The sequence below is a fragment of the Vipera ursinii genome (genome assembly GCF_947247035.1).
Source record: "Vipera ursinii genome assembly, chromosome: Z".
NCBI classification, from domain to species: Eukaryota; Metazoa; Chordata; class Lepidosauria; order Squamata; family Viperidae; genus Vipera; species Vipera ursinii.
In genome coordinates this window covers 19,876,607-19,903,872 of record NC_139517.1, presented here as the reverse complement: position 1 = coordinate 19,903,872, position 27,266 = coordinate 19,876,607, and the positions used below count along the sequence as shown (strand labels likewise).

Here is a 27,266-nt window from a genome sequence, read left to right as displayed (position 1 = left end):
TTTCCTGTTTCAAGAAATTCCCTCATTTCACCCAGCCTGGTTTATAGCTCAGCTGAACTCTGAAACTAAAGTAAGGAGGAAGGGAGGTCTGTGGATGGGTTAAAAATGACCAGAGAGTGACTATGGGCAAGATTGAAACATTCTCACACACACACATTTATATGAATTCTGCACAAGATGCATATAAAAAAGTGATGGAGGTTCAGTCATGGAGTTGCAGCTGGCATCCTGACATTTTTGACCTATGGATGTCCCTGACTTCAGCTTTGCTTGTTCCCTTCCTATCTTTCAGGTGCAGGAGCCATACAGCCAGGAGCTGGAATGGGACCAGCTGGAGCTAAAGCTGGTAGGTTGGGTAGCAATGGCAAGCTGGGGAAGAGGTTCCTTTACAGGTCGTCCTCAACTTGCAACAGTTCATTTAGTGACGATTCAAAGTTACAACAACACTGGAAAAAAGTGACTTATGACTGTTTTTCACTCTTACGACAGTTGTAGCATCCTCACGGACGCGTGATCAAAATTCAGACACTTGGCAACTGACTCATATTTATGAGGGTTGCACTGTCCCAGGGTCATGTGACCACATTTTGCAACTTTCTGACAAGCAAAGTCAATGGGGAAACCAGATTCACTTAACAGCCGGTATTACTAAATTAACAATTGCAGTGATTCACTTGACATCTGTGGCAAGAAAGGTCATCAAATGGAGCAAAACTCAATAAATGTCTCATTTAGCAACATCAGTTTTGGGCTCAGTTGAGGCTGTAAGTCAAGGAGTACCTGCATTTCAAAAGAGGACTAAAATGAAATTATTATCTGCCTCCTGTCTCTTTTATCCGTTATTATGCAATATCTTTGATGTAGTATCAAAGATATTTTGCCTCTGGAATATTAGGGAACTGCAACTGTAGGTTTTATGTTGCTCTGAAATGTGTTTAGGACAAGGTTCATCTAGAGGAAAGGAACATAGATGTAAAGAGGACATGGTAAATACCTTTTGATTTCAGTGACGCGTGATGATCTTTTAACCACAACTATTTGTGTTCTGTGTCTCTCTGTCTCTGTCTCTGTCTCTGTCTGTCTGTCTGTCTGTCTCTGTCTGTCTGTCTGTCTGTCTGTCTCTCTCTCTCTCTCTCTTTCTCTCTCCCATCTCCCCCCTTATAAATCCCATAATTCTTACTTTAACCCCTGCCATTTTAGCATTTTTGGAAATGATTTGCCCTTGCCTTCTTCCTAGGGCCAAAAGATAGAGAGAGCTGTTTTTGTGCCTAATGCAAGACTAGAATTCTTGGTCTCCCAGTTTCTAGCTCAGTGTCTTTAACCCCTGCCTCAAACTGGCTCTCTTATATCAATGATAATTGATTATTGTATCTTTACAATTTATGATCTCTGATTTATCACTTTGTGGTTTGTATGTACACTGAGAGCTTATACACCGGAGACAAATTCCTTGTATGTACAATTAAAGGTAAAGGTTCCCCCGCACATGCGTGCTAGTCGTTTCCGACTCTAGGGGCCAGTGCTCATCTCCGTTTCAAAGCCGAAGAGCCAGCGCTTGTCCGAGGACGTCTCCGTGGTCATGTGGCCGGCATGACTAGACGCCAAAGGCGCACGGAACGCTGTTACCTTCCCACCATAGTGGTCCCTATTTTTCTACTTGCATTTTTACGTGCTTTCGAACTGCTAGGTTGGCAGAAGCTGGGACGAGTAACAGGCACTCACCAATTACACCTGGCCAATAAAGAATTCTCTTCTCTTCTCTTCTCTTCTCTTCTCTTCTCTTCTCTTCTCTTCTCTTCTCTTCTCTTCTCTTCTCTTCCCTTCCCTTCCCTTCCCTTCCCTTCCCTTCCATTCCATTCCATTCCATTCCATTCCATTTTACCTTTAAGAAGTTGAAAAGATTAAGCACGGTGACCTCTCTCAAATTATCTCCATAACAGCACTTTAAATTAAAACAAGATGTAGTTTTTAACTGATCTGTAGAACCAGTGGGTGTCACAGATGAGGAGGTGCAAACCTAGGAGTTTTTTTTCCTGGTTCATATTATATTTAGCATATGGTAAAAGTTAAAATGCAATATCGGTCATAATGTATAGAGCAGACTAACCTGTAATTATCCTTCTGTTTACATTGTCCATTTTTGTCTTTTATCATCATAGGAAAATATTCTGCCTTTGGGGCCCAAGGGCTTTCTGCAGGACTAGGTAAGTTTAGCCAGATAAGTGAAATAAATCTAAGAAGCATAACACTTTTATGCTTTTTTCCTTTTTGTATTTTGTGGGCTCGAGTTTGACTGGAACAGAAACACTTGTATTTGCCTTCTAAAAAACCTGAAAGGACTGAAGCCACCCATACATACGGTGACATAGAGAAAAAGGAATTTGTGGACAGAGTCGACTCTTGAATGTATGACAAACATCAAAGAAGCAGAAAACAAAAAGGGTGATGGAAAATGCTTCATTTTCCTGATGTGCCTGGATACAAGTATTCCTCAATTTACACTACAATTGTAATGGAGCCTGCCCATTACAGTTGTGACAATTGTAAAGCAGGTTACCAGATGACCAGACCCATTTTATGACCTTCCCCCCCCCCCCCCCCCCGCAGTGGTTGTTAAGCAAATGCAACTGTCATAAAGTGAACCCATTGTTCACTGTGGGCTGTTTTTGCCAAAAACCAGAAGTAAATGCTTGTTTTGAACAAAAACAGCATAAAACATGGTCATGTAACCCCAGAACACTGCCGATAGCTAAAAATGCAGGCCAGTTGCCAAGCATCCAACATTTGGTCACATAAACCAGCTGGGAATTCAGAACTGGGTCATAAGTACTTTATATTGGGGGAGGGGGTCTATTGTAACTTCAAACAGTTATTAAGCAACTGGTGGTAAGTCAAGGGCTACCTGTACATGTTAGTTATTTGCAGAGAGATGTTTATGTATTACTGTAGTTATAAAGCTTTCAGAATATGTTCTACTGATGTTAAGTAGTAAGCAATACACTAATATTCAAGATGGCGGGTATGGTGCTATTTATTTTATTTATTTATTTAGTTATATTTATATACCGCCCTATTCCCTGAGGACTCAGGGCGGTTTACAGGGAATTAAAAATCCAAAATACAAAAATTAAGAACCAAATTAAAAAATATTAAATTAACCCTGTAGTCAGTTAAAAAGAACCCCAAATTAAAAATTCCTCCTCAGTCTGGGCCCGAGAGCTCGAAGAGCCAGGTCTTCAGGCCCCGGCGGAATGATCGAAGGTCGGGGGCAGTTCTCAGCTCCACTGGCAGCTGGTTCCAGAGGGCAGGCGCTCCCACCGAGAAGGCCCTATCCCTGGGTGTCACCCGCCGGCAGTCTCTTACCGGCGGGACCCTGAGCAGACCCTCCCTGTGGGAGCGCACTGGGCGAAGGGCGTTTGATGCTGGCAGCAGGTGTTCCCTCAGATATCCCGGACCCAGGCCATGTAGGGCTTTATAGGTGATAACCAGCACCTTGAATTTCACCCGGAGGGCAACCGGAAGCCAATGCAGCTCACGGAGTAGAGGTGTTACATGGGAGTATCGGGAAGCCCCCATTACAACTCGCGCGGCCGCATTCTGCACCAGTTGAAGCCTCCGAGTGGTCTTCAAGGGCAGCCCCATGTAGAGAGCGTTACAGTAGTCCAAACGGGAGGTCACAAGCGCATGAGTAACTGTGCGTAGGGCGTCTCGGTCCAGATAGGGACGCAACTGCCGCACCAGGCGAACCTGGGCAAAAGCCCCCCTGGTCACGGCTCCTATGTGATCTTCAAAATTGAGCCGTGAATCCAGGAGGACGCCCAAGTTGCGAGCCCTATCGACGGGGGGTAACACCTCACCCCCCATCATTAAGGATGGAGTAACTTGGTTAACCCGAGATGCCGATATGCACAGCCACTCAGTCTTGGCGGGATTGAGACGAAGCCTGTTTCTCCCCATCCAGACCTGAACCGCCTCCAGGCATCGGGACATCACGGAGAGGGCATCACTGGGTTGGTTCGGGGTGGAAAGAAAGAGTTGGGTATCATCAGCGTACTGATGATACCCCACCCCAAAACCACGAATGATCTCGCCCAGCGGCTTCATATAGATGTTGAACAGGAGAGGCGAGAGAACCGACCCCTGAGGGACTCCACAAATGAGAGACCTCGGGGCGGATCTCTGCCCTCCTGTCAACACCGACTGCGAGCGGCCCTGGAGGTAGGAGGAGAACCACCGTAAAACGGTGCCTCCCACTCCCAGCCCCCTGAGACGCCGCAGTAAGATACCATGGTCGATGGTATCGAACGCCGCTGAGAGATCTAATAGGACCAGGACAGAGGAGCAACCCCTGTCCCTAGCCCTCCAGAGATCATTCACCAGCGCGACCAATGCCGTCTCCGTGCTGTGTCCGGGCCTGAAGCCCGATTGGTACGGGTCCAGATAATCAGTTTCCTCCAGGAACAGAGGGAGCTGATGCGCCACCACACTCTCAACAACCTTCGCCAGAAAGCGAAGGTTGGAGACTGGACGGTAGTTGTTTAAAACAGCCGGGTCCAAAGCAGGCTTCTTGAGAAGGGGTCTCACCACCGCCTCCTTCAAGGCGGCAGGAAAGACACCCTCCTTCAAGGAAGCAGTTATTACTGCATGGAACCAGCCTCGTGTTCCTTCCCGAGCCGCATAAGCTAGCCAGGAGGGGCACGGATCCAACAAACAGGTGGTGGTGCTCAGTCTCCCCATGATCCTGTCCACATCATCAGGGGAAACAGGGTCGAACTCATTCCAGATAACGTGCTCAAGACCGCCTGATTCCTCCACATTAGACTCTGCCCAGTCAGAGTCCAAGCCGGTCCGGATCCGAGCGATTTTGTCCGCCAGATGATGACTAAACTCCTCGGCTCGTCCCTGCATGGGATCCTCTCTCACCTCCTGGTTAAGGAGGGAGCGAGTCACCCTAAACAGGGCGGCCGGGCGATTATCTGCGGACGCGACAAGGGCGGCAAAGTAGTTAGACTTCGCCGTCCTTATCGCCGCAAGATAAGACCTTATAAAGGTTCTTAACTGCAATCGGTCGGATTCGGATCGGCTGGATCTCCAACCGCTCTCTAGACCTCGTCTTCGACGCTTCATCTCCCGGAGCTCCACAGAGAACCATGGGGCCCAACGGGATCTGCGTCGGGTCAGAGGTCGCATGGGTACAACGCAGTCGAGTGCCCTGGTGGCTGCCGTTTCCCAGGCCTCCACCAGGGCATCGACTGGGCTGTGGGTAAGGGTGATAGGTATAGGCCCAAGCGCCCTCTGGAACCGATCTGGGTCCATTAGGCGCCTGGGGCGGAACCACCTGGTCGGCTCCGCCGCCCAGCGGCGGGGGATGGCATGACGGAAAACTAGCCTCAGGAGGTAGTGGTCTGACCATGACAGAGGGGTGATGGACGGAGAACCCCCTCCCAGATCATCCAGCCACTATGCATAAAGCCTTGCTCCTTTTGTACATATCTACACATGTGTAAAAGGAGAGGAGCTGCTTTTGTTATACAGCACCCTCTACTTTGCAGATTTTGACCCTCCCTGCAGAAGCCAGTAAGTCTAGTCCACCTTGGTATTTAGACTGAATGCAGGCATTTCCAGCACTCGGGTGTGCCAAATTTTCCCCCAGATAAAGTTTGAACCTAGAATTTTTCCATTTTGATTCATTCTGAGGGTTCTGAGTAACCTAAGAATGGCTGTTTGGGGACAAACCATTTCCAGAATGCCTGAAACGCTCAGATTGGGTTGAAAAGGTCAAGCCATTCATAGACTATGCCAAACAGCCCATTGCAATCTCCAAACCTCCAAAGAACATTTTGCACACACCTACCAAGAAGTTCACAAGGTGGACCTCTTGATTTTAAAGTAAGAGTTTCATATTTTTTTCATCCCATTTTTCCACCCGTTAAAGAGGGACTTGTAAATGTTCTCTCTCATTCAATACTTTGATCTCACTAGCAACCTGGGTAGGATTTCTAGACCAGCACAGTAACAGTGATTGATAAGCCCGTTCTGTTTCTCTGCCTATGCACTCATCACATCTACTCTAGTTTGAAAGAACTGATGCAAAATTTGGACTCCTCTGCTTTGCCAATACTAAACAAAATTTATGGTTTGAGGGAAATTACCTTACAGGTAAGTCTGCCCACAGTCATACACAAATATTAACTTTCCTTGTCTCTTTCCTTGCAGGTGTTCAAAATGGATTTGGGGCTGCACGAGGTTTTGGGAGCAAACCAGGGAAGCCAGGTGAGCAATGCCTTTGTTGATAGCTGGATTCCAATCTGTCAGTACAAAATCCTACACTGACAATTTTTGTGCTAAATATGCATCAGGCAGGAAGGCCTGGAGGAACGTTGTCCATAGGGTCGCGATGGGTCAGACACGACTTCGCAGCTAACAACAACAACAAATGCATCAGAGACTATAACACCTACTCAATATAGACAGAGCAGTTGATTTCTTTTACTCAGTGTAATGCACCCAACTCTGAGCATACCTACTCCAGGATGGTTGAAAAGGTGTCATCTGAAGATGCTTTTGTGATCATCTGGCCAGCATGACTAAATGCTGAAGCGCACAGAATGCTGTTACCTTCCCAGTGAAGTGGTACCTATTTATCTATTTGCATGCTTTCAAACTGCTAGGTTGGCAGGAACTGGGGCAAGGACAGGAGCTCACCCCACCACATCTTGAACTCTGACCTTCCAGTCAACAAGCCCAGTGCCTTAACTGCTAGACCAATGTGCCCCTTAACGATCATGTTCTTAACCAGATATTTGTCATTACAGGATTTAAAGATTTAGCAGAGATGCACAGTCTCTTTGGAGCTGAGGACCTCCACTGCCTTTTCAGTGGCTTCAGGCAAAAAAAGGGGAACAGGGCTAGGCGATTACTACCCATTTATTTAATCATTGTTTCCTTTTGTGACAACTTAGGAAGGAGCTTGGAACAACAAACCTGGAGTAGCTTGTGGCCCTGAGGCCACAGGTTTGCATATATGTGAATAAATATTACTATAAGACTTTAATAGTAATGCCTCTTTTCCATTTTTTCCCTGAAGTGATTGATCTTACTATCTAATGCATCTCTGTCTGAATCTTTCTCCGCAGGTTACAGAATGCCAGCTGGATATGGAACTGGTATGATGTGCTTCTCTTGTTCAGTTTCAATGCATGGGATGTTCCACGTTCAAAATAGACATTCAGAGTTCTCCACGTTCAGAAGTCCAACGTAAAAAAGGCCTATTCTGAACATTTCACACTGTTAGTCTCCCCAGGTAGACCAGATGGGGAAATAGGACCAGATGAGCTAATTTTACTTGATTGCAAGGGTTAGAGTTTATTACTTTATTAACAGAATCTTGCAAGTCTGAAAGTAGAAATCTCTCACCCCTTTTACAGACTGAGAAGTTACTGAGTTTCCTTTCTGGGCTTCTTTCTCTGTCCATTATGCAGCTGCAGGCTATGCCTTCTCTTGTCTGATCGCCCTAGGCAGCACCTCTCCCCCACCCCTCCTAACATCATTCCCACACACCATTACACACATTGCATCACTTTTGGAACATCTAAAGCAGTCAAGGTCACAATGTTCTGTGATGGCCCATTCTACACACACCTGTTTAAAACTCAGCATTGGGAAATGTTGAACTCAATTCCATGGGAAGGTTGAGGGATAAGGATTTGGTTTTTGAAGGATCCTGACCACTGGGTTGAAGTCCTCTACGCTTATCCTTGAGTCAACAGAGGATTACATGCACGTATTTGCAACTCCACTGTTGATTCCTGTCCTGCTTCAAATGGCTTTGTTTCCAGTTACTGAAATCAACTGATTTCTCTTCTAGATAATGAGTGATGAAATGTAACAAATTCTCTATACCTTACTTAAGACTATTTTTAGATGCTCTCCGGATAAGGAGAGAAAATTCTACTTTAAGACCGGAATGACTTAAGCTTGTCTCACTTGTTGCAAGAGGTTAAAGTAGGAAAAAGATGTCCTCCCAATGTGTTTGTGTTGTAGTTAAATGCCCGTGAGACAAAACCCGTAGAAATCCCTTTGGCTATTGGCAGCTTTAGCACAAAATGACCTTTCCATGCTGTTAGCAAGTGAGGATTTCTCCCATAGGAGAAATCAGTAGTGAAAAATGAACTACAGGTAGTCCTCACCTTACAATAGTTCATTTAGTAACCATTCAAAGTTACAGCGGCACTAAAAAAAAGGGACTTATGACCACTTTTCACAGTTATGACCGTTGCAGCATCCCAGGATCACGTGATTTACATTCGGATGCTTGACAACTGACTCAGATTTATGAGGGTCACAGTGCCCCAGAGTCATGTCATCCCCTTTTGCAACCTTCTGATAAGCAAAGTCAATAGGGAAAGCAGATTCACTTAACAACCATGTTACTCATTTAAGAACTGCGGTGATTCACTTAACACATGTGGCGAGAAAAGCCGTGAAATGGAGCAAACTCACTTAACAGATTTCTCACTTAACCACAAAAAGTTTGGACTCAGTTGCGGTCTTAAGTTGAGGATCACCTGTAGTTTATTGAGCCCAACTCTTTTTGCATTATTATTTATGGATTTTTGTGCCCCCCCAAATGTTTGGACTGTACGCACAAATTAGAAAGGCTGTGTCTCCAGACTTGACATGATCCAATGGAAAAAGAAAAGTTAAAGCAGATGGAAAGGAAAGTGAATTGGAAAAAGCAAAGTGAATCATCATGACAACAGGCCCATTCAGAGAAAGGGCTGGTTGTAGAGGAGGAACAGTTATCAGTTGGACTCTGCAAACTAAGCAGACTGTCGAAAGAGCAACAGCGTTCTCTAGACCTTTGATGATGGAAAATATACATTTTAAGAATTTATACGTACTTTTCCCCTGATGATGGCCGAACGAAACATTTTGAAAATATTCCAAATCTAAAAAGAAAAAGAAAAGAAAACCTAGACAGCGAAACTACATCTGGGTATGGACACATGAATAAGATAAGACCAAGAAAAATTAATATACATTTGCCTGCACAAAGATGAGAAATGGTTGGCCTTTTAAGAAATTATCTTCAAAATCAAGGATTTGCTTGAGTTTTATGATATTCCATGCCAAGAGTAGGAGCCAGCTGCCTCAGTTGGTTTGTCTAATGGTAGGACAGACCAGCCATGGAATATTTGCTGATACATTTGATTATAATAGTACTTCTGATGTGACATGAAGATATGATATGGCCTTAATATAGACATCTGCCCATCTTTATAGACAGTGATGGGATTCAAATACGTGAACAACCGGTTCTCTGTGTGGATGCCGCTTCTGGAAGTCCATTCTGTGCCTGGGCAACAAAAAATTAGCTACCAGTTCTGCCAAAGTGGTGTGAACCAGCTGAATCCCATCATTGTTTATAGATATGGGAAGGAAACCACCTGATCTGTGTTTTGGAGAACTGTTCATATCCCTCCTATAAATCATTTTGTAGAATTAGGTGCTAAGTAAAGACTAGTGAACACAAACTATGTTTGATTAATTACAGAGACACATCAGAAACTATTTTCCAATGATTTGAGGGACAGTTGTAGAATATTTTGACCAAACAGGTTGTCTTAAGTGAATGCTTCTAATGTCTGCCATTTAAAAAAATCAGAAATTTGTTTGACTTTGAACAAACTTAGCATAGACTGATACTGGCTATGAATTTGGGAAGTCAACTGAAGTCTTTAACATTGGGCCAGCATAACTTTCACAGCCCACCCAGGGCTCTTATGATGTTCTAGCCTATAAGAATATCAAGAGGGTATCAGATTAGGGAAAGTTGTTTTGACATGATTATCTAAAAGTGCATTGTTCACCTAGAAATGAAATATGACCACTGTTAATTTAAATTAGTTTAAAAACAAATGATCAGTGTCCAAACTAGGATATAGCTCATGATGCATCTTTGCTTTCCAGGCTTCAGAGGTGTTGGTTACCCCCATTCTGGTCTCCCCTTGGGAGGTAAGAATTCTCACTTGGATATTTTTTCTTGATTTTATGACTCTTCTTCCCAGCTGAAGAGGCATCTCTTTTCTAAAATGTTGGTTTATTTTTTTAAGGGAAATTTAAAAAAAGGAACAATACATGCACATTAGAAAATACAGATTTTACATGGGAAATTTTTGCAGAATAATGTATGGTAACATTAGAACAAGGTACAAGTTACCAGAAGAAGCATCTTTCATACTCTAATAAATCCACCTGAATTAAAACAAATGTAAAGTTGATTGTGACAATTTAACACCTTAGCATTTTCAAAACTGTCATATTTAACCACTATTAAAGTAAAATTTCAGATTAGTTGAGTGATCTATACAATAAAACTAAACAATCATAGCCAACAACCTTAGATTAAAAGAGCCCAAACCTCAGATAAGGCAGCAAACCACATGCAGTACTCCATAAATAGTTTCTAGCTTAAACTGAAGTTGACTTTGGACTAACCAGGCACTTTTACATTTTTTTTCTTCTTAACATTTCAGTGAAAAACACATCTTGCTCCAAGTATGCTTTTTTTACAAGCTGAGAGGCCCACCAGGTGATTTGATTGCATTTCTTGGTTAAAAACAACCCTTCTTTTTCCTGTGTGGACTTTCTGGAAGCAGTTGGGTGCCTCTTTCATTTTAAGATTCTTGGGGATTGAGTCTTGTAATGATTAGTTTGCTGGTTTTTCTTTCCTTTTATGTGAGATCTTAGACTGTTTATTTAACTGATAGCTCCTGTTGGGTCCATTTGACTACTTTAGTTTTCACACATAAATCTTGGCAGCAGTCAGGCTGATTAGCCCAATTATTTCTATTTATTATGGCAGATTCTTTTTTAAGTGTTTTTCTTATGCAAAGCATGCTCTCAGCTTCTTCCTTTGGAATGTGTGTGTGTGTGTGTGTGTGTGACTATAATAATGTGACTGTTATTAGTGTGAATAGAATATAATATCTTTATTGTCATTGTGTAACTCACAACAAAATTAAGTTGCTCAGAATGTCATTGTTTAGGATTTCAGCTTGTTACTGCGGGATTCGCTGTCTAGTTGAAATAAACAATCACCAGCCAAAACTTCCAAGAGAAAATAATGGTAATTTATTTGTACTACTTTGCAAAGAGGGTGCTCCTTGTGCATGCAAACACACAGTGGACACACCTTAAATCTTCAATATTTATATTCTCCATTGCCATTACAAATTTACCTCTCATCTCTTCTTCATTGGCTTAGTAATCATACTGTAATCCTGTCCACACAGCTTATCCAAAGCTTCCAAAGTGAATACATTATCTCTGCCTCTGATTACATCTCCCACCTCCCTAATTCTATTACCACCCCCCCACCCTTATTTACAGAATTACCTTTTATGGTTGTTAGTTCCTGGTGGGTTGTCTCTAAAGTTACTATCATATCAGTAAATTCTGGTTAAGATAGAAAAATGTGGGTTAGACAGCATCACCACCAGATGGATTTGTAGCTGGCTGACCAGCCGTATTCAGCGTATCGTCCTCAATGAAACTGCATCTACATGGAAGGAAGTATATAGTGGGGTGCCCCAGGGCTCTGTTCTGGGCCCAGTGCACTTCAACATCTTCATCAACGATTTGGATGAGGGAATAGATGGGGAACTCATCAAATTTGCAGATGACACCAAGCTGGCAGGAATAGCCAATACTCCAGAAGATAGGCTTAAGAAACAGGAGGATCTGGACAGACTTCAACACTGGGTGCTATCTAACAAAATGAAATTTAACGGTGAAAAAAGTAAGGTTCTACATTTAGGCACGAAAAAACAAATGCACAGGTATAGTATAGGTCAGCGTTTCCCAACCTTAGGAACTTGAAGATGCGTGGACTTCAACTCCCAGAATTCCCCAGCCAGCTAATTCTGGGAGTTGAAGTCCACGCATCTTCAAGTTCCTAAGGTTGGGAAACGCTGGTATAGGTCAGTGATGGCAAACCTTTTAGAGACCGAGTGCCCAAACTGCAACCCAAAACCCACTTATGAATCGTTGGGTGCTGGGTGGGCGTGACCCATTGAGTGGGTGTGGCCCATTGGGTGGGTGTGGCCCATTGGGTGGGCGTGGCTGTGGTGGTAATGGCAGACTGGGTGGGACTAAAAAGTTCAATCAATCAATTCCAACTTTGCGAGATCTTTTTTTCCCCATGAGAAGTTGAAATTGATTGATTGATTGAACCTTCTTTTTTTTTGCACACGGCGGCAGAGGCCTAAAGCAAAAAGGTTTTATAAAATCCAGCTGAAGGCCTAGGACTGGGGCAATGGCAGGCGTGCCCACAAGGAGGGCTCTGCGTGCCACCTGTGGCACGCATGCCATAGGTTCGCCACCACGGGTATAGGTGGTACCTTGCTCAATAGTAGTGACTGTGAGAGGGATCTTCGAGTCCTAGTGGACAGTCACTTAAATATGAGCCAGCAGTGTGCTGCAGCTGCCAAAAAAGCCAACACAGTGCTAGGCTGCAATAACAGAGGTATAGAATCAAGATCACGTGAAGTGTTAATACCACTTTACAATGCCTTGGTAAGGCCACACTTGGAATACTGCATCCAGTTTTGGTGACCAAGATGTAAAAAAGATGTTGAGACTCTAGATAGAGTACAGAGAAGAGCAACAAAGATGATTAGGGGACTGGAGGCTAAAACATATAAGAAACGGTTGCTGGAATTGTGTATGTGTAGTTTAATGAAGAGAAGGGTGAGGGGTAACATGATAGTAGTGTTTCAATATCTCAGGGTCTGCCACAAAGAAGAGGGGGTCAAGCTATTCTCCAAAGCACCTGAAGGCAAGACAAGAAGCAACGGATGGAAACTAGTCAAGGAGAGAAGCAACCTAGAACTAAGGAGAAACTTCCTGACAGTTAGAACAATTAACCAGTGGAGCAACCTGCCTCCAGAAGCGGTGAATGCTCCAACACTGGAAGTTTTTAAGAAGAGACTGGACAGCATCACCACCAGATGGATTTGTAGCTGGCTGACCAGCCGTATTCAGCGTATCGTCCTCAATGAAACTGCATCTACATGGAAGGAAGTATATCTACATGGAAGGAAGCTGATGTGTATTATTATTATTATTATTATTATTATTATTATTATTATTATTATTATTATTATTATTGTTGTTGTTGTTGTTGTTGTTGTTGTTGTTGTTGTTAATATACCGGTTTTCAGAGTATCAGAGACCTACCTAGATACAATTCTCAAGCTTCAGCATGGCTCATGAGAATAAAATACATCCAATGTACTGTATTCTTTTCCACAGGCTAGCATGTCTTCTGCAGTTTCTGTAAAAACAATAGACCCTTTTCCCCACATTACTAAAAAAAAAGGATGAACAATGCCAGACACAGTATGCATGTATTATCCAAAAAGCTTCATCTGCAGAATATATAGCGTCTGACTTCTTACTCTGTCATCCCACAGGTCTTGGAGCAAGAGGCAAGCCTTCCAAAGCAGGTAATAGGATCTCAGCTTCCCCAATGGGTTTCTTTTGGGACACCTGAAAGATCTACAGGCTATTTGGGATTGCGACTGAGACCAGAATTCCCCTTGCTAAGCAAGGTGGTTATCAAGTGAGCCCCATCGGATTTACTGCCTTTTTTTTTGCTATGGTTGTTAAGTGGATCACTGCAATGAAATGAATTACATGGTCATTAAGTGAATCCATCTTCTCCCATTGATTTTGCTTGTCAAAAGCCAGCTGGGAAAGTTTTTTTAAAAAAAATCTCCGAAGACTCAGGGCGGCTTACAATCTAAGAAGCAGAAATCAATGTGCTTAGCAATAGCCTTCATTCTATGCATAGGCCTGCTTATTAGGGCTTTCGGGGGGGCCCCAAGCGGCATTTTTACAAAGTCAGCTTATTGCCCCTTATTATGTATTATTATTTAAACAAGGTAAATAGATAGCAGCCACTGCATTCCCCCCCCCCCTCTTTGCTGAATGGTTTTCTTTAAGAAAGCTCTGCAGTTATGGACTTTGGCAAGGCACTGATGTATCATCCTAACCTCTTGCCAATGGTTCACAGCAACTTCATTATTGCACTTCATTACGATTTGGCAGGAAACCCACATGCTCTTCGAGTTCACAGCCGTTCCATGAGACCCATATTGTAGCCTCAGCCTTTCCTCAGGGTTGTATTTTTATCTTGTAGGCTGCCATGTGTTTGCACTTTTCCAGTTCATCGGACATTACATATTGCATCTTTGGTCTCAGCAAGCTTTTGGCAAGCCAAGTCTTCTCCTTGTTTTGATCTTCCCATTGTTACTAGTGCCAGGGAAATGAAGAACAAAGGTGGCAACAAGGCAAGGATCAGAGAAGATTATGAAGGAAAGCATTCAAAACATTCTTAGCTTCTGATTACCCTGAGCAAGTTACAAACAGGGCTCATTTCTGAACACAGCTTGATAACCTAGGAATTAATCCACAGGGGATTTAGCTGCAAAATGTGGATATAGAGTCACTGGGAGTTTTCTAAAGTTTATCTCTCCAAAGGGAGATTTTTAGGCCCAATTTTCTTTTTAAAATGAATCTTTTAGCTATTCTTTTTCCCTGATGTCTCCTTTTGTGAACAGGAAAGATACTTTACACATATTCAGAAGTAATTACTTCCAGTTTTCCATGTCAGCCCTGCTAGCTGAGCTTTAAGCAAAAGATAAGGAAAAAGAGGAAAAGTATTTGTATTTGTGTGTGTGTGTGTGTGTGTGTGTGTACTTGTGTCCTGGTTTTTACTGTGTATTTTCTTCCACAGGATATATGGGTGGTGTTGGAGCTGGAAGTTTCCCAAGCAATGGGATGCAGAATGGATATGGCAATGGTAAGAAAGCTACACATATTGTCAGACTGGATTGTTTCAGAAAGAGGCACATGTAGGTATTGTGCAAGTAAGCCTCTTCATAGAGTTGTACTAATGGTACACTAATGATAATGTACTCATGGACTTGTATGTAAAAATTCAACACGTGCCAACTTCTAGTCAAGGAACACCTGGTAGGTGGGTCAGAGTGACTAGTATTGAGGTAAGGAGCCATAAATTTGTTATAAAGCAGCTTCTTTGGACACACTGTTATGTACAAATTGCCCTTTCATTTTCCTCTTTGTTTCCATTTCTGCCATCTTGTCTTGGGATACTTGAGGTAGTCGTCAACCAACGTCCAGAATTTCCATTGTAAGTCATTGTGGCCATAAGTCAAGATAGACTCATTTTTACAACCATTTTTCAGTGGATCATCATTTCACATTAAGTGAACCCAGGATCGTTAAGCAAATACCACAGTTGTTTTGTGGAGTTTTGCCATAAATCAACAAAAATGGTAGCAAATCGCAATCGTGACTGCAGGATGCTGCAGTCAGTCATTAATGTCAATCAGTCGGCAAACATTCGAGCTGCAATCATGTGAACATTGGGCTGGTGTGACAGTCAGAAGTGCAAGGACTAGTCATAAGAGGGGGGACTGGACTTTTTTCAGCAGCATCATAACTTTGAATAGTCACTAAACAAATGGTTGTAAGTTAAGGACTACCTGTACCCTGGTTTTTCACAAAGCAGATAAAAATCATGGCTGCATTTCTCTTTCATGCAAACTGTTCCTGGTTTTCCCTGGCATCACTAATTCAGAAACATAGACAGCTGCATGAATGAAGCAGCCCAAAAATGTTGTTGCACATCACTTGCTGCAATAAATAGGTATGTCCAGAATGTGGCGCTGTTGACAAATGTATTAAAAAAAATAAAAGCTGTCTTCTTTATCTGAATTCAACTGCTTTAGAACACACAATAGATACGCAATAGATAATTCGAGATTGGTGCCATGAGTTTCTAGCTGGCTAGACGAATAACATCTTCTTTTATTTTTTCAGGCTATGGCGCTGGAGCCAATGGATTCCCTCTTGTTGGAGCTCAGCCAGGTGGGAATGAGGATGGATGGCATTAATTTCTCACATTTGTTTTTCTCCTTTCCTCCAAAGAGTTTAGAGAACCATTTTAACATAACAACTGATAAGGGAGTGTAGGCTAACCAGATGGCAAGCTGCTTAAGCCTTCTGGTCAAGTTGATGACAAAGGCCATATTTGAATGTCGATTACTCATGTTCAAATTCAGCAGCTGCCACCACTGCACTATATTGGTAAAGGTAAAGGTTCCCCCGCACATGCGTGCTAGTCATTTCCAACTCTAGGGGCCGGTGCTCATCTCCGTTTCAAAGCCGAAGAGCCAGCGTTTGTCCGAGGAGGTCTCCGTGGTCATGTGGCCGGCATGACTAGACGCCAAAGGCGCACGGAACGCTGTTATCTTCCCACCGTAGTGGTCCCTATTTTTCTACTTGTATTTTTCATGTGCTTTCGAACTGCTAGGTTGGCAGAAGCTGGGACGAGTAACAGGCGCTCACTCTGTTATTCGGCACTCGGGATTCGACCTGCCAAACTGCCGACCTTCTATATTGGTAGTGATGGGGAAATTCATTTGGGACCGAGATAGTATAAAGAAACCGAAGAGTAAGAAAGAAGTGGGCTACAGAATTTGTTACCAGTCATGGATCTCTAGCTCAGTGTGAGAGCTTATTTGGCTTATTGTGCGCTTCAGCCAAGAAAGTGTGGCAGTTAGGGAGCCAGCAATTGAGCAGGTGAAACTGTAAGGAGCATTAGTTGAAGGTCCAAGGCAATTTACGTGAGACCCAGACAAATATGCTATCTCCCTTCAGTGAAGTTCAAGGTTCATGGCAATACAAATGCTCCTTTGAGTATGGCTCAAGGTTAGAATCCCAGGCCCAGTCATTAATATTATTAATTAAAAGGATCGAATAATATACCAGTTTCCCATGATGTCTTGCAATTCTTGCAGTTGTAATCCCAGCCTATCTAGAAGGCAGGAATATCTAATATTCAGCTAAAAGAGATGACCTACTGAGCTGCAAAGCTTTCTCTGTTCCAGTGAGATTTATAATTAGATGGATCGGCATTTTGCAAGAGCAAATGTGTTGATTTCACACATTGTGCTAAGCCATGGTTCATTTTAATCATGTTTTTTGAATAAACCACATTGGGCTAAGCCACAAACCATGGATTCCAAATGTCTGTAGCTTTTCCCTTAGAGTAAACGATAAACTATGGTCTGCAGAATATAGCAGCTGAGGTCAAACTACCTCTAAATCAACTAGACTATGGCTTAAAATGTTATGCAAATTCAGTCAGTCAATCTGCAAAATTTAACCAGGGCTACAATGGGGACAGGCTTTTCCTGCCATGTCTTTGTTGTACCAATTTCTAGTCTGAAATTATCCCAGTACCATATAACCCTGATTTATTTTATGAGGCATTGTGTAGCTCCAAAAGGAGAAATTTGGATGAGAAAATGACATAAATTATGGTTCATCACACAGTCACACACAGTTCAGACTGGATTTGGCATTTTTATCCACCTATCAAAAATTATTATTACGTTTTATTTATTTGAATTTTTAGTGTCAAAGGCATTCTTACCCCATCGCTACTGTGCTCTCAGGTTGAAACAAGCCTTCCCTGTAAATATATTGGCTTTAAAATGCAGAAGACCTTATTCTAGTTCAGACATGTCAAACCCGCGACGTCACATGACGTCACGCAACATATCGGGACGGTTTTGCCATTGCCGGCAATGGGGTGGGCGCGGCTTCTGCATGACGCATCCGGCCCACGGGCCGGCAGTTTGACACCCCTGTTCTAGTTCTTTCACTCTCAGAATTACCGTAGTGTGGTGTGATGGCTCAGCAATTACGACCCTGGGCTTTTCAGCTGGAAAGCTTGACAGCTCAGGTTCGAGACCCAAGCAGCAAGGTGGCTCTGGTCCTTGCCCCAGCTCCCATCAGCCTAGCAGTTTGAAAGCATGCAAATGTGAGTAGATAAATAGGTACCACTTTGGTGGGAAGGTAACAATGCACTGTGATATCATGCTGGCCACATGGCCACAGTAATGTCTTTGTACAGCGCTGGCTCAGTGGCCCTTGAAACAAGAGATGAGCGCTGCCCCCTGTATTCAGTCACTAGCCGAGTCAAATCCACAGGGACTCATTCACCTTTACTCTCAAAACTAGCGTTCCCAGTTTCTCCTACTATTTACAACTGTAGGGTTGGGGAGGGAATACTTTCTTCAGTTTGAAGGAAGTAGATTTTAGGAAATATACATATTTGCAAGAAATTAATCGCAGTCGGTATTGAATCATTGAATCAATGCAGGATCCAATCTGGGTCAGTGAGTAGTGTTTATAGTGCCTGTTGTACGTGGCTTTTTAGATGTTGATTGGGATGTGTTGATGGCTGGCTTTTAAGTCGTAAACTGTCATTTTGCTTGTTTTGCCCAGCCCTCACCCTCTAAGTACTTGATAGGCTGGTGGTAAATCAGCACTCCTGTTGATTGACGAGCAGCTTGAGCGGCCTGTTTCCCAGGCTTCAATACCACAAGCAGAACAGCACACACCCTGCCAAAGAAAAGTTTCCCTAAGGATGGGCTCCAGCATGAGTCCAAAGCTCAGAAGACTAAATGTCTTATGGTCCCGGTGACCAACCCAGATTGGATCCTGGGACACACGTATATTTGCTTTCATTCATTGAATCAATGCTGAGATGTAGGCCATGTTTGCAGATGGTAGCTAACCACATTTTAGCCTCACTTTTGTGCAAATTCAGCTGATGTGTCTTGTTTAAATTCCAGGATGCTATGTAAATCCAGAAAATTAGGTTAATTGAACAAACCATAGTTATGATAATGGCTTAAGTGTGTCGTGTGAACACAATCTTTAGGCTGGTTTCATTCACAGGTGTCCAGATTCCATATGGCGGTCAGCTAGGTGGTCCAGCTGCTGCTGCTGCTGCTGCAGCCTCCACCAAGTATGGAGGTGAGTCTCCAAGCTATGACAGAATTAAGAGCAGTATTCCTCTACCACTCCCTGGCAAATCCAACCAATCTTTGTGCCGCTTGAAGTTAGCCAAGTGGACTTTGCCAAGTGCTTAGCAAGCTCTGAGCACCAAAGATCTGATTTTGGAATGGCCTGAGCAGAACTACATTGACCATTATTCTGGTTTTAAGCCCTTCCATCATGGCTTCCTCCCAAGGAAGAAGGCAAAGAGAAATTTTTGTGGAATAGCCACACATCTCCTCAAGCTTCTTCTCAACAGTGGTGTCCTTCCAAGGTACTGGATAGAAAGCCACTGTGGATGATGGAAGTTTTGATTTGTTAGCAAAGTGCCACATTGGGGACAGCTGTCCTAGAGCTTCAGATTCCTGGAGAGAGGGAATGCCTATTCCGTTTAATTTAAATTAAAGGTGTAATGTAGATTTGTCTTAAGATGTGGGAAGATGGCTACAGAGGAACTGGGCTTGTCTCTGTTCCAGTTACTCTTCTCTGACTGCCGTCTCTATTATAGGGGCTGGACAACTTCCATACAGAGGACAACCACAGCAAGCAGAAGCTACCAGCCTGGGAGATTATGGTGCTGGCAGATATGGTGTGTGTGTAGAGCAGAATGAATTGTACTGGGATTATTTTTACACTATATAAGAACAGAAAAATAACATATATTTAAATTTAACATAGCATTAAATTTAGTCTTTTTAAAGATCCCAATTTTTAGACTTGTTAGAAAGGTGTTCTATCTGTAAACAGATTAGAAGATTTATAGGCAAAGAGATACCTTTCTAACTAGGTAATGCTTCTAAGAACTGAAATGATTATTCCAAAAATGTCCTAGGCGAGTAGAGTTATACTTTTATCATCCATATGGGGAAGAGGTCCAACACATAAGGGCGAAAAGGGTTATACTAGGGGTCTTCAAACTTGGCCCTTTTATGACTTGTGGACTTCAAATCCCAGAATTCCTCAGCCAGCATGCCTGGCTGAGGAATTCTGGGAGCTGAAGTCCACAAGTCGTAAAAGGGCCAAGTTTGAAGACCCCTGGGTTATACCAATTGAATTTCTCTTCTGGTCAAAGACAACAATAATAGAGTGGCATTCCTAGGAAATGCATGAAAGAGTTGTCTTCTTAGAAAGCTACTGTAAACTGAAGTTCAGGAGTAGACTGCCTGGTGCAGGACATTCATTTCTTTGTAAATCACATCTCTTGCACTGAAGATCTCTTGCACATCTCCTTCTTCTAGGAGACCCCAGCCAGCTGCCATACGGTGCTCAACCTGCTGGTCTTGGAGTTGAGGGTAAAGCAGGACCATTTGGTAAGGCTATTATGGAACTCTTTTCCTGCACTCCTCTGGTTGTTTTGCAATTGTTTTCCAGAGTTCTAAATTATCTTTGATGCATCTCCTGCCCTTGGTTTACATTTTGTTTCAGACACCTGGATCAACTTATGGTCTAATGCTTTCAATATGACATAGTGGGACACAGCAACTTCCTTTTCTATACCAGTAAAATTGGTTAGTACAAAAGTGATCAGGGCCACATGTCTCACACACACCCCAACGTCTCTCCCTACAATCACTTCATTTTTCTTTTCTTCTTTGTGTGTGTGTTTTATTTTCCATAATTAAATAAGGGAATGGGAACAGTAGGTTTTAGGAGGTGAACTGCTCTTTAAATTCCTCCAAAACACATGAATTACCCTCCAGATGACAATCTGAAAAGGGGGTGGTGGTGTTAAAGACCCTCTGAAATAGGAGTAATTTGCCCCTCAGGGGCTTCTTCTGTCAACTGGTATGTTAAAAAAAAAAGAAAAAGGGAAAACATACCGAAGAAAGAACAGCCCTTTTGGTGACATCAGCAGATGGCTTCCTATGTCCCCCAAAGTTTGGAGACTGTATTGCAGCCCCTATCTCCTTCACTCTAGGACAGGGTTAGGCAACCTCGGCTCCTTTATGACTTGTGGACTTCAACTCCCAGAATTCCTGAGTCATAAAAGAGCCAAGGTTGCCTACCCCTGCTCTGGGATCAGGCTATATGATTACTCCTTGCCACTATGAGCTTTGGAAGGAAAAAGCTCCTCTTCCTACTTAGTAGAAAGATAATGCTGCAGGCCAAGTCTACTATGTTGCAAGGAACCCTTGTAGATATGACACCAACCTCAAAATCCCTAGATTACATCTGGAGAGTCCTGTGCAATATAAACGATTCTCGTATCTGTTGTTTTAAAAATTCACTTTCTTGCTTTTTGGTCTCTTTCACCAAGGTGGGCCACAAGTAGGATATGAACCCCAGCCTGCCCAGGCAATAGGATTGGATGGTAAGAAATTGAACTTCCTACCAGTTAGGATAGAAATGGGAATTTAACAAACAGTTCATCCTGAAAAGGCAAAAGTATTCATTATTCACGTCTTCCTGAGAGTCTCAGTGTGTGACTGAACAAGTTAGAAAACACTTACTTAGCATATGATTGATGTAATAAAGCAGCACCATCTTACTCTGCCTCTTTCTTTTCTTTCATATCCCAGGGCAACATTCTCAAATTCTCAGGAGCTGTTAGGTTAGCCTGTCGAAACAAGCCCAGAAAAAAAAGAAAGAAATTATTCTGCTTTACATGTATGATGTATTATACTAAGATACAATTCAATTACGCTTTCTCTAATAAACTGCAATCACCACACTTGCTATAAATCCTGATTTGCAAGCCAAAGTGGATGAGTTTATTCAGTCAGATTGAACCCATAGCTGATAGGATGTATCTGCCTCAAACACCAGACGTGTAACTTTTGACATCACATTTGTTAAAATACAATTTAAATAGCAAAATGGCTATTTTCTCTCAGACGAAATAAATTCTCCCATCCAAAAGAACTGCAAATTGCCATTCCATTCCACTCCCATGCAGATTTTGAAAATCAGAAATAAACACACACACACACACACAGAGAGAGAGAGAGAGAGAGAGAGAGAGAGAATTTTATGTCTACATAAATCTTCCCCTTTGCAGATAATTGTGTTATATCTTTCGATGACTAGCTGCTGTTGACAGCACAACTGGACCATTCAAAGAGGACAGTCTGTTCACTGCTCCTTAAGTCTTGTATTATATATGGAAATATTCTGTATTGCCTGAACTGGATACTGGATATCCTATTTTAGATGGAAAACATAGGATCTATATGGATAATTGAAGGTCATTATTGGCAAGTAATGGTCAACAATACTTCCTAGATTCCCATTCCAAGGATCAAAATTTCCAGGAAGGGAGCATAGTGTCAGGGCATTTGATGTGATTTCCTATCTTGTACGTTTCCCCCTTTCTATTTTTCCATCCTTGGCAGGCAACGGAAATGGACTAGGATATTTGAACAGTAGAGACCTTCAAACTAATGGACTGGGGGCAGGTAAGGTTAAGTGTGACTCTTCACCCCCTCCTCCTCCACAGAAAAGACTCTTACTCTTCATCCTCCTACTGGTTATGTAATTAGCATTAGGGTGTTCTGACAGTCTTAATCTTAAGCTTGTCCCTTTGTCACATGATACTAGCTTTATCTCACTCTAGCCTATGATTCAAACAATCTTATGCTGATTTTAACACTAACTCTGCTAAAGTCAACACAGAACCATGAAGGGCAATAGACCTTTTTTTTTTTTTGCACTACCCACCCCATTTTAGATGGGTGTATTTATTTGATCAAAACAGCTTTGATCAATGGATCCTAGAAAAGTCCCTGTATTTTAGGTGAGATGCCATTAGCTGTTCATCAGCCAGTCAGCAAATATCCTCACCATTATCAATACGGACATTTCAGTAGCCAATCAGAGTGATAATAAGAACCAAAATAGCACATCAGTATCTCATCAGGACATGGATATAAAAAGAGCACTGGCTGAGCTAAGTTAAGGGTCACTGGGGAGGGAAGGTTCATAGTACCATTGAAGATTATCTTGCCTCTTTTTTTTAATCTGGCAGGTGGATATGCCCCCATTGGTGCAGGGCAAGCCCCAGGAGGATTTGGTAGTCTGCTAGGCCCTGGACAGCCACTAGGAGGATATCGTAAGTGGCACCACCGTTTTGTTTTCCCATGTTTTTTTACTCATTTGCTAATAGCCTAAAACTTGCCTGAAATAATTTCCAGATTTTTGGAATGAGCAATTATTTTTCAAACTGTGCATCTGGGTAATTCTGCAGTCTTTCGATATAAGATCCTTAAGGACTGTATTTTTTAACATTTTTATATCTAACTGCTTAAAGTAGGAACCACTGGGCAATTTAATTAAAAAATGAATTCATAATAATCAATAAGCTAGTATTAAACAAAGCATTGTTCTTTAAAAGTTTTAGTGTAATGAAATAAAGGAAGCTTTATGGCGATCAGTAGGAATACCCTTTGGAGAAAGCAAGTGTTTGTCACTTAAAGTTTTAAGTGAAGCATACTGTATGTTTACTCAGTGGTACTTCCTAATCTAAGGACTATTGTTGAGAAGGCTTGTTTTATATAGCAACCTTCTGCGTTTCAGACCTCTCTGCTTACCTGAGTTCAGGTAAGGCTTATGTGAGAATCAGTATGATCTAGTAGTGGTTAAGGTATCAGGCTAGAAATCAGGAGACTGAGTTTTAATCTGGATTTAGGCATGAAAGACGGCTAGGTGCCTTTGGCCAGTCACTCTCTCTCTTAGCCCAACTCACTTCACAGTATTATGGTTGTGGGGAAATGTAGGAAGAGGAAGGAGTATTGTATATATTATGTTCACCTCCCTGAGTTACTTATAAAGTAATAAAGATGGAATAATTTTTTTAAAAAAAAAAACCCTACAAATTCAAGCATAATAAATAAATCCTTCTACCCATCAGCGACCAACTAAATAACCAGTGAAACAATGAAAATCAGAGCACAGTGCTCTTATTTGCCTCTTCCCCCCTTAAAAGTGTAGGAGCATAGTTCAGAAATAATCGATATCCAAACACACTTTCAAGTACAGCCCTACAAAGAGCACTTCACCATCAGCTAACCTGGATGTTGCCAAAGCATGAGTGATAGGACCCTGATCTGATGGTAGACAAGCTACCATTAAAAGCACTTCACACTTCTGTGACTGGGAAAGATTTGAAAATGTACTTAGCATGTCATTGGGAGATCTAGATGGCCAGAATATTGAAACCTATTTACATCTTGTGTGTTGCAAAATATGAGCCAATCTCTGCAGACTTCCTGGGCTTATTTTAGAAGGCAAATCCAGCTTTCTGAAGGTTTTCCTACTATTATGCTACCTTTACAAGATGATACTATTGCACCTTGCAAGCAGTTTTAAATAGTTTTAATTGCTATATGCAGGGCTTTTTTTCTCATAGAACGCTGAGAACGGAGTTCCAGCACCTTTTTTGGATGGAACCTTGTAGGGTAGGCAAGACGGGTTGTATGACATGTGTGAGTTCCGGCACCTTTTTCTTTTACAAAAAAAAGCACTGGCTATATGTATCCTTTTTTCTTTCAAATATAATTTTTAACTGAAGAAAAATATGATTTCAGGAATCACAGTGACTTGGCCCTGCCCTTAGCACAACAAAGCAACCATGCCTTGGACTGCAGAGATCATCAAAATTAAGCTACACTTTCATCAGAAGAAAATTTCATTTTTGTTGTTAATGCTATTAGCATAGTCTCCTCAACTGTATTTGCATTTCATTTCTCATTCATATTTTTTGATGTACAGCCCACCTTTTAAAAAGCATATAAAAGCAACTGTGTTACTAGTTTAACAACTGTAGCAAGAAAGGTTGTTAAATGAGGCAAAAACTCACTTAACATCTGTCTTGCTTAGCAATGAAAATGTTCGGCTCAATTGTGGCCATAAGTCGAAGTCTACCTGTATAACAGGTAGTCCTCGACTTACAGCCACAATTGAACCCAAAATTTATATGTATAACAGGGTATTTACGGCATTTCTAAATAGCAGTTTCCATTCTGCATTCCCACCATATTGCTTTGAATCTGGCTGTGCAAATTGTCTCCATAGATTCAAACCTTGGAATGCATGAGCCAATCAGGGCCCTACCCCAAGTTACTATAGGCCCTAGAACTCCCCATCTCATTTCTATTGCGCTGAAGACCATATTGTGAAAAGATAGCACATCAGCCATTTCCTCCAGCATCTGTACTGCATCTATGGATATACCGTGCTACAGATATATAGTTGTTGGGAAGGGAAATGCATTCTTAATAATGCCTGCTGACAGGCAGCATGAACAGATTTGCTTGTGGGATAGAAGAAAGACCAACCTGCAGCAACAAAATCCCCTCATCATTCCACACAAAAGAGAAATGGGAAAAAAATGCCTCAGCAAACAGCTGCTTTAAATTTCCACCCATCCATGATAGAAAACTATTCTGCATCCTATGAATCCCAATCATGCTGCTGTTCCAAGAGGACCATCAGTCCTCTGACTTATTGCAATGGGAATTATTACCAGAGCGCAATATATTTGGTATACTTTGAGGCTACCCTTGGATAGAAACAGAAAATATCACTTTAACCCCGTTACAGCTAAAGACGGCTTCAGTTTATTTCACCCATGGGTTGGGGATTGAGATGAAGCCAACTTTATAGAGATGTGATAGAAAAACAATGCTTCCAGGACGTGTTTATGTTATGATTAGATAGATGTTGGGAAAGTATGATTAAGTTGTTTGTATTCATCTTTTGGAGTGCTGCAGTTTGCACACAGATATGAAAGTCTAACACTTGTTCATATTATTTATTAAACAGTAAACTTCTTAGGATTATAAAGAAGTATTAATAATCAAGAATATGATGTAAGAGGAACAGAAGAAAAATTCATTGTCCAGAGTTAAATCTTTTGGAATTTTTTTTTCTTTTGGGTTAGGAGGGAAGGAATCAAAGTACGGAATGAATGGATACCTGGGAAATGGCTATAGAGGTAAGATTTAAGAAGATGAAATACATATATCTCCTATTATGTTGATTTTCTGTTCACCTTCGTACCCACCATCAGCCAAAACATGCATTCTGTCTGCATTTCTAGGCATTATGTAAAATTAAAAGCTCCACACAATCATCAAAAGTTATTATTTAAATCTTCGCTAGGTTCCTAAGTTATAATGTGATTTATTTATCTTGTGGGTGAAACTAGCTATTGTGATTTGCAAAACATGATGTGTGAAGCTAGCTGTTGTGATCAACAAACCATGGTTAAAACAAACAAAACCAGTATATTATTTATTTATTTTATTTTATTTTTATTATATTTATATACCGCCCTTTCCCGAAGGACTCAGGGCGGTTTACAGGGTGATTAAAATGAAAAATACAAAAGTTAAAAACAATTAAAAAAAATTATATCAATCCCTGAACAAATAAAAACCCCAGTTAAAATTAAAATTAAAATTCTCAGCCTGGGCCAGAGAGCTCGAAGAGCCAGGTCTTCAGGTCCCGGCGGAATGAACGGAGGTCGGGGTCAGTCCTAAGCTCCACTGGCAGCTGGTTCCAAAGGGCAGGCGCACCCACTGAGAAGGCCCTCCCCCTGGGTGTTATCCGCCTGCAATCTCTTACCGGCGGTACCCTGAGAAGACCCTCCCTGTGGGAGCGCACTGGACGAAGGGAGCTTGATGCCGGCAGCAGGTGTTCCCTCAGATATCCCGGACCCTCGCCATTTAGGGCTTTATAGGTCATCACCATTATCTTAAGCCAATCACTGTCTTTCCTGAAGGGTCTGGGATCTCAGCTTAGGTGAAAAGTATTAGGAATTGCTAACAGAAATTAGTTATATATTTCAGCATCACTCAAGGAAGTAATGATAAATATATTATTACTGTTTAAAACAATACTATATTTGTGCTTTTAAGTATTTTATTTTGTTTAAAAAAACTGTACTGGGTTATTGGAATACCATATACGCAAGGAAGGTGAATAATTATGAATGTTGGAGAAGTGGATTCCTAGCTAATTATGTGAGGAATAGGACTGACATTTCCAAAATCATCTCATGCTGTCCTGCAGTCAGTCTCTGTAAATGGCAAAGCTGGAAAATAAAATAATGGTGCCCTTGTCTTCACTCTTTCCTAGGCCGCTGTTCTTCTGGAAAATGCTGAAATACAATATTGCTCTGCAGAACTTCTAACAGCAAGATCTAACATTTTCAGCAATCTTTGGTGCTAAGTTTAAAGACCAACAACTGCGTCCCCAATATAAATGACTGTGTCTTTTTCTTTCTCTATGTTTTATTTTGTCATTAGAAATTTTTCATTTTTTAAAGAGTGAAAAACAGTGCATGTTAGTTTTTAAAGCTTTGGTCAACCATATTTTCCAAGAAC

At 41.9% G+C, this 27,266-nt stretch overlaps 1 protein-coding gene across 1 annotated transcript; it reads left to right on the top strand.

Annotated features, from left to right (window-relative positions):
- Positions 1–316: 316 nt before the first annotated feature.
- On the top strand, positions 317–27,266 carry LOC310650005 (uncharacterized protein). Its single transcript, XM_083378840.1, has 16 exons — positions 317–346; positions 2,160–2,204; positions 6,217–6,273; positions 7,137–7,166; positions 9,973–10,017; positions 13,479–13,511; positions 14,804–14,869; positions 15,913–15,960; positions 19,451–19,531; positions 20,181–20,252; positions 20,709–20,727; positions 21,200–21,253; positions 22,275–22,337; positions 22,907–22,990; positions 25,820–25,873; positions 27,019–27,266. The coding sequence occupies exons 3-16, from the start codon at positions 6,226–6,228 to the stop codon at positions 27,042–27,044; spliced, it is 723 nt and encodes a 240-aa protein (XP_083234966.1). The 5' UTR covers positions 317–346; positions 2,160–2,204; positions 6,217–6,225; the 3' UTR covers positions 27,045–27,266.